This window comes from Ptychodera flava, chromosome 3, assembly GCF_041260155.1.
Source record: "Ptychodera flava strain L36383 chromosome 3, AS_Pfla_20210202, whole genome shotgun sequence".
In the NCBI taxonomy this organism is placed as follows: Eukaryota; Metazoa; Hemichordata; class Enteropneusta; family Ptychoderidae; genus Ptychodera; species Ptychodera flava.
In genome coordinates this window covers 3,554,017-3,569,972 of record NC_091930.1, presented here as the reverse complement: position 1 = coordinate 3,569,972, position 15,956 = coordinate 3,554,017, and the positions used below count along the sequence as shown (strand labels likewise).

General features: G+C 37.9%; 2 protein-coding genes across 2 annotated transcripts; one reads left to right on the top strand and one right to left on the bottom strand.

Annotated features, from left to right (window-relative positions):
* Window positions 1-235: 235 nt before the first annotated feature.
* Window positions 236-5,047, top strand: LOC139124596 (L-rhamnose-binding lectin CSL3-like). Its single transcript, XM_070690732.1, has 4 exons — window positions 236-1,630; window positions 1,923-2,001; window positions 2,720-3,007; window positions 4,173-5,047. Exons 2-4 carry the CDS (start codon window positions 1,944-1,946, stop codon window positions 4,487-4,489), a joined length of 663 nt encoding a protein of 220 aa, XP_070546833.1. The 5' UTR covers window positions 236-1,630; window positions 1,923-1,943; the 3' UTR covers window positions 4,490-5,047.
* Window positions 5,048-7,937: 2,890 nt separating this feature from the next.
* LOC139130291 (uncharacterized) lies at window positions 7,938-8,633 on the bottom strand. Its single transcript, XM_070696044.1, has one exon. It carries the CDS (start codon window positions 8,631-8,633, stop codon window positions 7,938-7,940), a length of 696 nt encoding a protein of 231 aa, XP_070552145.1.
* Between the last annotated feature and the right edge of the window lie 7,323 nt (window positions 8,634-15,956).

Below are 15,956 nucleotides of genomic sequence, written 5' to 3'. Positions count from 1 at the left end.
TGGCCTTGAATGGTATGCATAGTTCACCTTTGACCCCTGTCGAGATAATACACTGGAAGAGTACAGGCTACAGTTTGAGGGAAATTATTTGTTGTATCTTAAACACAGAGTTCGTTTCAAGAGATGTTGGTGTTTGTTGTTGTTTTTTGCTGCTGCTTTTTTGAGAAGTATACATTAATTTCTTTAACATTCGAATCAATGCCAGACGTTTGCCACAAAGTATGGTTTTCTTAATTTTCCAACCTGGCTACATTCAATGATACCAATGGATCATAAATGCAACAATTGAATAAAAGCACATTTGCATATATATTAAAAAGAGGGTGTGGGCGTTTCCAGGGATATCCTTTCATTTGAACAATTCTACTCATATGGTAATTGGCTTTGACGAGCAAAGCATCCCGCTGAACAATTCAGAGACTCGACTGATCACTCTGAATTCCAACGAAGGGGTCGCATCTTTATCGTGTGAACATTGGCTATTAATATCTGTAATTTCAAGCAAGACAAGAAAGACAGATAAGAGGCAGTGACGTTGAAATTGAAGCAATCTCAATGTTTTCTTATCTGTTAGGTGTAAAGGACATGTCTTGCGAAACATCAACAAGATTGCAGGCTTTGTTTTGTCGACTTGGGCTAAAACTCTTTGCTTCCAATGGGGTTTCAGAGACGGCCTCGAAAGCATAGTCACGACCCTGCGTATTGATCTTACCTGACGTTGTCATCTCGCACAATTAAAAGAATGGATACCGAGCAAAAAGCTGTTCCACATAAAATTTCTGTCCACTATTTCGAAAAACCACAGAAGTAATTATTACTATCCGTGAAATATGTTGGAATTTGTAACGCGATATTTCACTGCTATCGTTTTTTTACGCAGCATCTCCTGACTAGGGGCATGGATAATGCATGAATATCTAATAGAGATGCGCTTTAAGGCAGAACGCGCCTCGGGGGATCATTTTAAAGCTCTTGGAGAAAGAGAAACTTTCACCCGCATAGTTTTTCACAAATCAAAACTTTTATTTTCCCTAATAGAGTTAACACAGGAATGGCGGCTATTTTGAATTTCAAATTTTGCAAAATGTTGCGTAATTTGCTTGGCTAGTTCCAAACTTTGCACGTTGATCCCCGATTTTTATTGTTTATTTTGTAAGAGAACGGTTGACAGTTTCATTCAGGAAAGTTGTGCAAAAGTTTAAGTCTTTTACTTTCGAGGCGCATACTACCCGAAGTGTGTATGATGAGATAATATCAGTGTGTCTGTTGAAATAACGCTTCCTAAAACATTGATCTGATCTGCGTTGAATGGCGCTGCTATATGCTTTAAAGTCAAAGTGTTCATGCTCATTTTGCCACGTGACAGAAGTTTGCAATCAATAACCCATCGAGGTTGTCTGAGAATAGTTGCTGGTCTGCCGTTGCTTATTCTACATTAATGAAAGTTCTTTTTTTCAGAACTACACGGATAAGTAAAGAATTCTATTTTTACCATGGCTCTGAAACATAAAAAGGTTCTCTGAAATCAATACCACAAGTTACATGCTGTCTTTGTCAACGACACATCAGTAAGTAAACTGCTGTCCGTGGCTACGAGTCCCTTGTTCGAACAGATCACATTTTACAGAAGGTAAGTTAGGCTAATAGCTTATCAGCTTAAAGTGACAACATTCAATCATTGGTATTTGTAAGATAAAATATATATAAGGATATATTTCCCTAATTGCTTTTGAATTTTGTTTCCAGGTTTCTGAGGGTAATATTATTAAGATTTCTTTATATTGTGACAAAGATTGTTGCTGACTACATATCTTTGGCGACGAACTCTTATTATAAACACCAAATGAAATATTAAGATTCGCTAACATCATGGAAATTGCGCCAATGTTTTCCGGGTTTTTTGTTTCTTTTTTTCTCAACAGAATTCAGACTGCATCGTTGAAATGGGGAGTACACGATTTGTGCTATTTCTACTTTGTGCACTGCACTTGAGCAACTATGGTAAGATATGGCGTAACATTTCCTTGTGCAGTTAAAAATAAGTCAAAAAATGTTTTGAAAAACACTTCAAATCTGGGTGATTGTCACACCATATTAGATAAGACAAATTGCATATTGCACTCAATATTATATTCAATTCTGTATATTACAGTTTATTAGGAGCAAGAATGTCTAGTTTTTGTCTAAGTTTAACCATGGATGTAAAAAATAGATGGTTTAACGTTATTTTGAGATATGTCGAGGTATGCAAAAGGTTGTGTTAGTATTAGCATCAAAAGCGAAAGACCTAAATGTTTGCTCAACATTCGTTATGTAACTTTCAACCATTTTGTCACTCAAGTCAAGAATGAAAATCATGTGTCATCTTGCAATGTGTTTGATACTAGAGATACAATATATCGAACATTTACTGAAATTTGAATATCGAAATAACCACCATGGCTGTGTTAACTAAAATGTTTGGATTTTCCAGAAAATATATTACGGTAAAAGCTCTAAAAGACCAGAAAAGTACTTGGTATATTTGAGAGTCCAATATCTGTTCTCGAGGCACATTCTACCTTAAGTTTAGGGACATTATCGCGGAAATTTTGACAACAGTATACCATTCAACGTTCTCAGGTGTGTTGTTATCATGTTTGTTCGCCTGGACATTCGCAATTCATTTACAATAATTATATATTCTGTATTTTGCTCACCGCTTTATTTTTCACTACAGCTTCTGCCTATGACATGATAGAAAAGGTGGTCTGCGAAAATGGCGAGGCTTACTTGGAATGTCCGGCGGGTGAGATAATTTCGATTTCAACCGGCACGTACGGTCGTAAGGACAAGACGACTTGCTCCCACGCACAGACGGATGACACCGACTGCAGAGCTGATCACACACGTTTTATACTGCAGGAACAGTGTCAGGGAAAACGGACCTGTTACGCATCCGCCTTCAACTCAGTGTTCGGCGACCCTTGTCCGGGAACCTACAAGTATCTAAAATTCGATTACAGATGTGAGTAGCTTTGGACTTCATGTTCAATTTGAGAATCGAACAGGTTAGGAAATACCAACGGCATATCTGTTTACTTATTGAGCAATTGTAAATGATGTTTTAAGCATTATGACAATATGGAAGAAAAATAATTTTACTATTTACGTTCTGAGTTACCGTACTTCCACTGCACGTCATTAATTTAAATAATGAGCTAAGTGTATCATAAAATGTGAACAGGTTTGTTCTACATTTCAACTATATTCTAATGACACATCGTACAAACTCACAATACCAGACTGGATATTAATACCGAGTTAGACGATGCAACGTTGGGATGTTCATCACATAAATTATATGATCTCTGGTTTGTAAACGAACGCATTTCAAAACATCGCAGAGACCAGGCAGATATTGTGTCTGCTAATGTATGATTTCAACGCATTCGAACAAAACAACCTGCTTTTGAGAAATGATATCCCTTCATAACTATAAATGCTAACTTTTACACATGGAGAAGTTTGTCTACACATGCTGTATGCTGGCACTATTGTCTCTGGTGTACTGTTGTATTTAAAAACCCCTTACACTCATCTTTCACGACCGCCATTCGTGATTCTCAATACCGGAAAACTGTCCCTCTCTCTGCTCGCCATCGTCAATGCCAAAGCTACCATACGGACACCGCACCTGCAATCCTTACATACCACATCAAAAAGGTCGGCCAGATAGTCTCAACGTCACCACCGTCAACACAACAATCATCATCATCATCATCATCGTCATCGTTTCCATAATTAGCAGCAGTTATTGGCACCACAGCACTGGCGACAACAGACACCATTAACACAATCGCCACCCCTTCCTGCATAAGACCCATCAAATTTAAAAAATTCAAATCAACTTGTTCCTGTCTATTGAACATAATTGTGTCTGTATCATATTCAACCGTTAACGTCAAGATATGCCAGTCGGTAATCGTGTTCTATCCGAACCTGTTCAACTTCATCCATGAAAAAACTATTTATAAACAGACTGACTTTCTCAACATTATTTAGGGCGGATTGACGCAGCAAATACATCGAAGATCGGTTCAGTATTTGTGACCATTCTTCTTTTTTGAACAACAGCCATTTTTTTCCGAAATATTGCGGCAAATTTATCATAAATAACATGTTACTTGCAGGTATTCCAGAACAGTTTGGACTTTTTGAGTTTTGTGCCATACCCTGTCAGGGAGAGACTCTCCATCTTGATTGTGGCGCCGGGAAAGCTATCGACCTCACACAGGGCGGGACGTTCGGTCGAACAGACATCGTGACGTGTGTCTCCAGCGGCACTTCAGTCGCCGACACCGACTGCAGTTTCTACGCGTCAGATCATTTGAGGGATAAGTGTGAGGGCAAGCAAACCTGTGACATCTTGATCGATGCCGCTGAGTTCGGCACTGACCCGTGCCCCGGTACGGACAAGTATCTGGATCTTTGGTACATGTGTAAGTAAAACATACTGTTTTGATCATAGTAAAGGGAAATGGGAAAATAGATAGTTTTGAACCTGTCGAACACAAATGTTGAAACATCGTCTTTCTGCGTGTGTCAAATTGGTCGATTAAATTATACGGTGTTTTTTTTAGAATGTGCCTCGGGGACTAATACTAGGACTCTCAAACGTTTAAGATTCTCTTCTGATATACCACTTGTGGGGGTTCATTTTAAAACTTTGTGTAAAAATCGTATAGTTTTTGAAAATAGAAATGTTTACTTTTCACTATTATAGAGTTAGCACAGGGATGGCGGCCATTTTGGATTTCAAATATCGGTAAATATCGGTGCTCACTGATTTTTATTCTTGATTTTGAAAGAAAATTGTTAGAATATCCCTTGAGGAAAGTTTGAGAAAAAGTTTAAGTCTGTCACTTTCGAGTCGCAGCGTACCTTAATGTAAAGCATAACGTGTGCTTTAAGATGTCGTGCCCATTTTACATCGCACACAGGAACGATTCATTTGTTTCAGAAGGGGAAGTCCACTCTTAGTCAGCATCAAATATTGAGAATGTTATTTTTGTACCATCTGTCGTCTCTCTATTTGTAATCTCGCCAAGGAAAAGAAATAGTTAAAGACAATCGTACAGGGTAAATAAGAGCGGCAACTCAATAATGCACGACAATTGCGTTATTTGACAAAACCGTCGACGTCTCTTTATATCATACAGGAATTTCTTACACCATCGTTATATATATATATATATATATATATATATATTTATATATATATATATATATATATATATATGTTGTGTGTGTGTGTGTGTGTGTGTGTGTGTGTGTTTCTCTTTAAAGGTTTGTAAATCAGCTGGGTCAATATTACCAAGGTAAAGTCACAATTACAATATAATTTCCAACTTACTTTTTAAGTTGAATGGTGATGGTAGCTGCGTAGCCAAACGCTGGGAAACAACTGACATGGTATTACAAGGATAGATACCTTTATATCACATTCATTAAATTCTTGTTAAGGAAAACTTTTACTTACTATCTTGTCCTCGCGTTGATCACATACTTTGACTTGTCAAAAAGCCAAAATGCTTGTATAAACAGTGAAACAAACGTATCTGTACGGCAACACTATTTTAAGAGTTCGCATTCACGAGAAAGGTCAAACTTTGACTATCAAGAACGTGGTTGTAAAGTTTTGTCTCACGTTAAAGCGGAAGAAATGAAATATGTCCTGTATTAAAAAACTTACTAAAACGTTTGTGCAGTGACGTATCAGAACTTCTCAACATATGCGACGAAGTACCAGAAGTAAAACATCAAAAGAGACTATGGTTTAGTGTAAAACTATGATAACCATGCATGACTGTAGTGAAGGTAACTTCGATTGCTTCAATAAAATACTGGTCATGTGCACCATACCGACTACTTTGCAATGGAACCACTCTCTGGTCACATACCAATTGCTCTATTGCTTGATACTACCATTGCAAGGAGGCTTGGGGTACCACGCATTTAATTTTGTGTCGTACTTCAAGACTTATCTTCTTTGCGATGCACACCCAAGTCTACGAGTTCCGGCTTCATAAAATATCCGCTGAAAGCAACACTACATTTTTCGCAATGCCAATAATCTGAGATCTCTTGGAAACTTTGGTACCATTTTATGAATATCAGGTAAAAATGCCAGCATTATTTCAAACATTTATTGCCAAGTCTTTGTCAGTAAACTTATTACATTATCTCATTTTCTCGTTTTTTTTGTAGGAAGCAAGATGAAACACGTTTCTTTGGATTTTAATAGTTTTTTCAAGGATCAAGATGAAGATGCATGCTTTTTACTTGGGAAATTTGGCACTGTCTCACGTCCTGTATTTCGTTGACATAATCTCAGTAATTTGTGGTGAAAATAAATGCAACAAGGTATTTTTGTCTCGCTGTATTGTTATTTTTATACTGATATCGCTCTACATTAAAATGAATACCGTCCACGTCAGTAGCTGTATAAAACGACAGTGTGCGATATCAGTCCGGAGCTTAATTCCAAGAGTCTTTCTAATGGCGATAGAACCGGACAATCGTCTAATAAAGCTATACAATTTAGGTATCTAGATGCGAAGTGTACGATACATATGGTATAATTGTGTTCAACCAAACCGCGAGACCATACTGGACGATAAAAATTGTATGCAAAGTAATAACTTCTTTGCACTTTTTGTGTATGCACGAATGAGTCATAACGTACCAGGATGGCCCGTACTTATATCTTGCTATCTATGATACTTCATAAATACCTACACGTCATCGACGAAATACACGTAGCAGTACTTCAGTAGCCTTCCCTAAACTCACTCTGTCACTCATGCTTGCGCGTTAAAAATATCACAATCTGCACTAGAGAAAACAAGCTGACGTACATCAGACGCATACCTGCTCAGTGTTCCATGTGATGTGTAGTTAGAATTTTTCATGGTCCAAAAGACGCATCAGCAGGTGCTTCAAAAGTTCCGCTGTAACAGTTTCAGATTTTTATTAATAACCACTTGTTTTAATAACGGCAAGTATATTATGTTCATATAGTCGTGGAGAAAAGATACCAATTAAGGATTTTCGATGATGACGGGAACATGTGCGCCAAATTAGCATATGGACTCTGTGTAGCCGTTGTCATATGCTCGTCAGGTGAATGTTTTTGTAGGTCTGTCTCTCTCTCTCTCTCTCTCTCTCTCTCTCTCTCTCTCTCTCTCTGTCAATTAATGCCTAATAATTATTGTGAGAAGGAGGAGTTTACTATTCTGCATTTGATACATTTTCAATAAAGAGACAGCGCATGCTATTGGAATCTTCATGCAAGATGAATTTGAAATGGTGAATTAATATAGTGATTTTGACCCCAACACTTTAGCTATTTTATTGATTATGTTCCTTAAATGAAGTAATTATATACTTGCGATTATTTGATAATTTCACCTTCTACAGTGTCACTCTAATTTACTAAAATAGGCATCAGCATAATCCTTGATACCACAATCTTTTCATTATTGACGGTAAAAAAGTCCTTCCCTCAACTCCACAATTCACTTACTTGAAAATCACTACTTTCAAGACCTTGAATGAGGAGGGGGCATAAGTTGGCAAAAAGTTTCGTGCACAATTTTAGTCTTCAGACACAACCAGACAGACTGCAGGAGTGTTGCGAATATACATTACACAGACTACAATAACTGTGACACTGCAACAACATGCTTACGATATTTCAAACTAGTTAACACAGAGAACGGGTTTTAAAACATGCAACACCTCTGCTTTTTATGATAATTTAGTGTCTTTCTGACAAGATTTCAGTAGGTAGTACCCTTCGGTCCCCATTCTCCAGCCAATAACATCGGCCATCAAACCACCCGGCTACTAAAGGAGAATATGCGGAAACGTCAAATGCGAACATTCTAGTTTAATTACTGGCATTTCATGATAGCATTATTTTCTTCGCACTGACCATCGTCCGTAAGAAACCAATGTCCCCAACGCTTTGCTTGCTTAATTTTCTCATCGACGCCAATAATGTAATTCACTTGGATAACAACAGGATTGGTAATATCCCGCAATTGGGGTTTTTTATACCACAAACCGGACACAAAATTTTCAATTGGTAGAGTTTTGACTCTTATATCAGTAGTCGTCAGTTCTTTCGATAAGATCTTCATTTCGGAGACAATGTAACCCATCTTCCGGGATTCGTCGTTCAACGCGTTCACGCGGTCTTCGAACTGGCGAAACACGTCCAACCAGAGCGTTTTAGTTGTCTCTGTGTTGCTGAGGTATATGAATCCTCCCGAAATGCCCCTCTCTGTGGCACCGTTGGGCGCCGACACTATATCATAGCTGGCGTAGCTGTTGATGATAGGCAGTGCGTCGTCGAACCATACAGCATCGGATTCAATTAGAGTGACTGGAATGTCGCTCTGCAGTAGTAACAGTATCACCCATGTCCGTAGCAATATAAAGCGGTAGTACGCCACAAAGCGTATGCTAAACTTGAAAAGTGTTTCAAACGGCAAGAGGAGTACTTGTACTTCGGGGTTCAATCTAGAGAGACCATCTAGCGCAGCTTTATCGGTAGCTATGAACAGAATCTTCGGTAACACCCCCATGCATTTTACGTTGCACACCCAACTTTTAGTGATATTGAGGTAGCCACGATTGAAGAATTGCAGAGTGACGAAACCATAAGTTTCCGCGATGTTCTTAGAAAGGGAGAGTATCCTGGAAATGACATTCGTCTCGGTGCTGACTGTTTGGTCGCCAATTTTTAGTTGAGGTTCTGTTATCTGTCGTTGTTTGAATGCGTTTTCAGACCGATGCTCGTCAAGCCGGAGTCTCTGGCGAGTAGCTGGGGACTTCTCATCTTGAGTGTTTGCCTCGGAGCCTGAAATGACTTCTTCAATCCTGTCTCCTCAACCCCTGCAACTCTCTGTCGAACATTGTCTTCGACATTGGTTTTGAAATACTTGCCACTTTTGACAAGTTGGTCTTGAACCGTTTCAACAGTCCTTGCTTGAGTCACGGAACCTTTCTGCATTCCAAATATCACTATATATACGAGTACGATAAAGACTGCAGCAACGAAAACAAGAACTTCTTTCTTCATTTTCACACGTATAGCCGACAAAGCGCGGCTAAACGGAACAGTACAAAAACCGTGAATGTATGCACCACTCAGCGTAAAAATGTGTCATGCCTTTGTCGTTTCAGTACGGGCGTATTTAGTAGTAAAGCACGCTTTAATATGTGACACTTCATTGCTCGTTCACAAACCATGGAACGTTATTGGAAGATTGTTCATATCGGTAGACTTATGCAAATCACTGGATTCACCATGGACACAGTAATTAATGATATCTGAACTGGCATAATATCAAATAATGTTTTATATTAATAACATGATTCTGACTTACTCTTATAGAAACATTGTGATGTGTTTTATCGTGAAAGCTCATGTTGATGTTTTTCTGCGAAACGCAAGTACCACATGGCAAATTTTCCAATGGCCGTTTTGTCCTTTCAGGTTACATACTTATAGGGAAACAAACATCGATTAAATTAGCGTATTTACTTGTACAGAAATATTTCTGTTATTGTCGTAAACAATTTTGTGGAATATTACGAAAGTGGATGTGGACACGGAATGCATACACGGAAAATCAGCGCTTGTCGAGTGAAATAATGTTTAGTATGTATATGGAACAAGATTATTTAAATAGTTGATGATTTGAGATATAATGATGTTTTTGTTCGTTTGTAGAAAAAAATCTGCTTTGATTTCTCGGGGCGACCGACGTCAGAATCAATCTTTGCACACGTTAATGTATGACAATGCACATAACTGTCAGCTTTTTTGAGTCGTGCGATGAGAAAATTGTCTTTTTTCAGTACAAAAGTCAAAATATCTAAGAACAGACTGATTAGAAGACTGTCTTATGGCATACATTGTCCATTCAGGCGATAAAATTAAAATATCGAGATTAAATATTTCCTGTTGGTTCCCATTACATTCACCATAAACTGACAGAATTATTCAACAGCAACTTGTACTTGCCCTCATATAAGTACCGTGACGCCAGGACGGTCCCTGATTAATTATACCATATATTCTTAATGAAAACCGTAATGACATCGACCAAATAAAGGTTTAGACTGTTCCAGGCACAGTCATGGGATTCACTGGTTTAGTTCGTACATGGCGTGATGCCTACGCGTAGGTGGAAATCCCACACCTGCATGCAGCAGCGATATGACTGAAACTACAGCCATACTTTTATTAAGTTGGATAATCGATTCGTTATCGAAGATACTTAAAATCCAAATCTTATACAAGCTGGAGTTGTAGAGGGCACAGCTGCGGCCGATCTGTCAGCTGTTTCTAATATCGACAGACATTTTATTAATGAAGCGACCGAGTAACAATACCAACAATTTCCCATGACAGAAACTCGTACAGCAACAAAATCGCGAACGAGTTACGACGCTATACAGATTACAGAGAAGTCACTTCACGTTTTCCCTTATTCGGCATATTTGACGACTGAGGACATTTATAATCCTTGGAGATAAACTAACTGGTATGGCTATTAAATCCATTGTGCATTCATAGATGTCGCAGAGCCGCTTGTTCTATGCTCTCAGCTGCTTGATTGAGTTTGAAATCGAACGCTGGCAAGGCTCGAGTATTTCCACAGATTTTTTTTAAATTTGTTCTATTGCACAAGCTACTGGATCAAACATGGGTACCTTACTGAAGCTTTCAGGGTAGGCAGTCACGTGTTCAAATTACTTATGCAATGTAGGTGGCGTTCCGACACGAAAACCACCACTGACACCGTGTATGACATCCACGTGCAAAGGTGTCTTCATGTTAAAATAATAATCTATCATTAGTTAGGCGGATGTTCATAAAACTTCCAAACTTCATTATATATTTATTTACTGGCCATTGATAAAACTGGAAATAGGATTGTGTCATCCTGATGGAGTAAAAACCAATGTTTTCTGGAAGGTATAATTGCACGTATTCGAATTTACATCGACATGTTTGTTTCTTTTAAGTCAGTTTGAAATAGTGGTACAGTTACAAGACCGACTCCGAATGAGTTCTTTATATATTCACAAAGTAAAGAAATTTATCCCATTTTATTCTCTTTGTAGGAAATGAAACGACTGGTGTTACCCATGGCGACTATGCTTTTGCAATCATCCTGCGTCGATTTCTCAATACTATTCTCCAAACGGATGTTGAGATACTTCATGTCTCACAGTTATACTTCCCATAAGCTGTTACTCCATTCATGAACAACAGGCTTCAGCTTGTTTGAATTTATTTCCGATGTAAGGCACAGGGGTTTAAATAAATTGGTGAACGCAAATAATTCTAGGCTTTGTCTTCGACATCTCTAAATAATCCATTCTTGTGAATATCTGGCAAACATACAGTTTGTTTTTTTTTACTTTGAACAGTAAGCTGGTAGGAGGACTCATGTACCCGTGAACCGTGAACGGGTACTCTGAAATTTTTCTCATTAAAGTGCACAACTACTTTAATGCCTAATCTTCAAATCATGCAGTTCTATACTGATACTCTGCCGGTTTGATGCAAATTGTTACTCACCAAATGCGAAAGTTTCTATTATTTCCATGACTTTATTTGTTGATGCATTTCTCTGTGTTAAGGAAATGCTTCATAGACAGTAGATACCCGATCAAGCTCCTGAATATACCGGGCATAGGCAGATTCAACAGACAATAGCAGTACAAATAGGAAACAAGACGTTTACATACAGAGGTGTGTGCGTATGCTATAAAAAAGACAGAATTTTGCTTTCATAACTCTAGCAACTTATCCTACTTTTTAAAGTTGAAGGATATGGCTGTCACAAGTTGTACTCAGATAAAGATACGGTAAAGAGGGAAAATTGAATGTTATTTCAATAATGAATGTTCTTTTGCAGTTACCAGCAGAAGCTCAAGTTAACGACAAGCTATTTGTATAGCACGGAACTAATTTGTATCAGAGCATTGTTGTCTTTGCACAACGTCAATTTATAAATTCAAAGTAAAAACCGCCGTGCGAACAATACCCACACCAACCGTAATTAAGATAGATGCAGCTACAATCAGCTGGTACGTTTTGTTATATTAAAATGTGTTTTAGCGGGTACTTCCCAACCGTTTTTGCAAATCAAGGTTAACTGCTTTGCGTTGTTAGTTCACATTTATTTATTAACAATCATAAAATAGCTAAACGTAAAAGATTCGATAAACATACTGGTAGTACGTGAAAAGGTACCTGGATCAAAGGCCTGCCTCGAGCAAAATAGATTTGGATCGGAGATATATATATACATATATATATATATATATATATATATATATATATATATATATATATATATATATATATATATATATTATCTTTTGCATAGACTCTTGAATAGTTAACGCTGGAATGCAAGTATACTCATTTTCCAAAACAACAAAGGTCCATCAGATGGGCTCTCAAACAGCGTCCATCTCATAGTCTTTCTGTAAATAAAATATTTTAGCACTATTGCCATAGTGGCAGCGGAAATGTCTGTCCCCGCGGGTAGGGATATCTTGGTCTCTTCACAGGTTTGTTCTTCCTTTTTTTATATTGTTTTCAATATGTTTGACTATGATATGCATTGCTAGTAAAGATTTTCCCAACCAACCTTTGCTGTCTTGGTTTCGTCTGTTTTGTAAATATTTCTTTTTTCTGCTTCACGGTGTCACTTATCTGTCCCTTGACAGTCTTACGCGACGTTTTGTCACTATGTTGCGTGTATTATCTGATGTGTTTGATAGCCTAATGCGCCAAAGTAAAAGCAAGGATAAGTTACTAATCTGTGGACGCTGTCGCCAGATTATCTCTGGATTAACCTTGACAAAGTCAACAACGAGCGCACCGGCAAGGGTCTTCTTTTATGCCACGTGCGTGGAGGGACTGTGGTTGTACCGTTGCAGGTGCGTTCTTTGTTGACTTTGTCAAAGTTAATCCGGTGATAATCTGGTGATAGCGTTCACGGATTAGTAACTTACCTTGGCTTGCTTTGGCGCATTAGGCAATCAAACGCATCAATTAATAGACGCTACACAGTGATAAAAGTTCGCGAAAATCCGTCAAAGGACAGATACATAAAACAGTGGAGGATAAAAAGAAACCTTTGCAGAGACACTGCTATGACGAGACAAAGACACCAAAGTTTGGTAGTATGAATCTGTATTGGCAATAACATCACTGTCAAAAGTGTTAAAAAAGAATAAACAATAGCCAAAAAAAAAACCTGTGCTGAGACCAAGGCACCCCTATCCCCTGCCCCTACCCCTGGGGAGGACACTTCAGTAGCCCCCTATGCTATGGCCTTGAATGGTATATACATTTCACCTTTGGCCCATGTCGGGATAATACACTGGTAGAACATGTGCTGCAGTTTGAGGAAAATTATTTGTTGTATCTAAAACACAGAGTTCGCTTCAAAAAATGTTGTTATTGTTGTCGTTGTTGTTGTTGTTGTTGTTGTTTTTGCTTCTGCTGTTTTGACAAGCATACATTCAATTAATTTCTTTAACACTCGAATCAATGACCAGACGTTTGCCACAAAATATAGTTTTCTTGATTTTCGAACCTGGCTACATTCAATGATACAAATGGATCATAAAGGCACATTTGCATATATATTAAAAAAGAGGGTGTGGGCGTTTCCAGGGATATCCTTTCATTTGAACAATTCTACTCATATGTAATTGGCTTTGACGAGCAAGAGACTCGGCGGATCAGTCTGAATTCCAACGAAGGGGTCGCATCTTTACCGTGTGAACATCAGCTATTAATATCTGCAATCTCAAAAAGAAATAAAAGACTGTCATAGTTTAACATTTTCAGTCCTCCACCGTCCTACTTTCAAAGTCATTACTTCTTTCAGATGAATAAACACGCGATTCCACACATTTTCTGCTTTGCAAACCCGCAAGACAAGGAAGGCAGATAAAAAGGTATGACCTTGAAGTTGAAGCAAGCTCAATGTTTTCCTATCTGTTGGGTGTAAAGGACATGTTTTATGAAACAGCGACAAGATTGCAGGCTTTGTCTTGTCGACTTGGGCTAAAAATGTTTGCTTCCAATGGGGTTTCAGAGCACGGCCTCGAAAGCATCGTCACGACCCTGCATAATGATCCTATTTGACGATGTCATCTCAAGACTCGCAAAAAGCTCTTCCACATAAAATTTCTGTCCACTATTTCGAAAAACCACAGAAGAAATTATTACTCTCCCTGAAATATGTTGGTCTTTGTAACGCTATATTTCACTGCTGTCGTGTTTTACGTAGCAGCTCTGACTAGGGTCATGGACAATGCATGAATATCTAATAGAGATGCACGCCGCAGACAAAGTAGTCGGTAAATATTTGTATATTGTCGAATTCTTTCATGTGAACCAAAGGATCACCACAGTTGTGTTGGCTTTCATTTGACACCCGATGATACGCATTCGTTGGTTGAGTTCTATAGTCCAAATCTTGAAACACCGATATGGAGTATGATGTGATTGATTGATCGATTGATTACAATTATTTTCTAATCTACCACTTGTGGGGGCTCATTTTAAAGCTCTTGGAGAAAGAAAAACTTTTTACTGGCTTCGTTTTTCAAAAATCTAAACTTTAACTTTCCCCAATAGAGTTCACACAGGAATGGCTATGGTTTGAATGTCAAAATTTGCAAAATGTTGCGTAATTTGCTTCGCTAGTTCCAAACTTTGCACGTTGATTCCCGATTTTATTGTTGATTTGTTAAAGATCCATTAGCTGTAATCTTGGTCATTTTTTTTATTTTGTTTGTTCTGTGTTTCATCTGCAGTTTCTAGTTTGAATCCCTGAACCATGGAGAAATTCCTAATATTTAGCTCATAAATATACCCTATATAAGTATAATCTACATTGTTATTGTTCAATCTTTGTATTCAGGTCCGGACTAGAATACATTTATCAACGATAACAATGGTCATTTCACGTATGCAGGCTGCGTTGGCAAGCAAGACACCGGGCATTGGTCATGATGATCGGGTTACAGTAAAATTCTGTAGTTGATACATTGAAACAGAGTAGTCAAAAATTTGTCAAAAGTTACAGCTAATGTCCCTTTAAGAGAGCGGTTGACAGTTTCATTTAGGAAAGTTTGTGCAAAAGTTTAAGTCTTTTACTTTCGAGGTGCATACCACCTTAAGTGTGTATGATGAGATCAAATGAAAATATAAGTGTGTTTGTTGACGTTAATATCGCTTCTCAAACATTGATCTAATCTGCGTTGAATAGCGCTGCTATGCTATGCTTTAAAGTCAAAGTGTTTACGCTCATTTTGCCACGTGGCAGAAGTTTGCAATCAATAAGCCATCGAGGTTGTCTGAGAATAGTTGCTGGTCCGCCGTTGCTCATTTCACATTAATGAAAGTTAAGTATTTTTTTCAGAACTTCACGGACAAGCAGAGAATGGGACAGTATAATTATTCTATTTTTACCATGGCTCTAAAACATAAAAGGTTCTCTGCAATCAATTCCACAAGTTACATGCTGTCTTTGTAGACGACACATTAGTCAGTCAACTGCTATCCGTAGAAGCGAGTCCCTTGTTCGAACAGATCACATTTTACAGAAAGTAAGTTACACTAATATCTTATCAGCTTAAAGTGACAACATTCAATCATTGATAGGTAAAATATATATATTTATAAAGGATATACTCCCTAATTACTTTTGAATTTGTTTCAACGTTTCTGGGGGTGATATTATTCAGATTTCTTTATATTGTGACAAAGATTGTTGCTGACTACATATCTTTGGCGTTGAACTCTTTAAACAGCAAATTAAATATTAAGATTCACAAACATTACGCCAATGTTTTTGTTT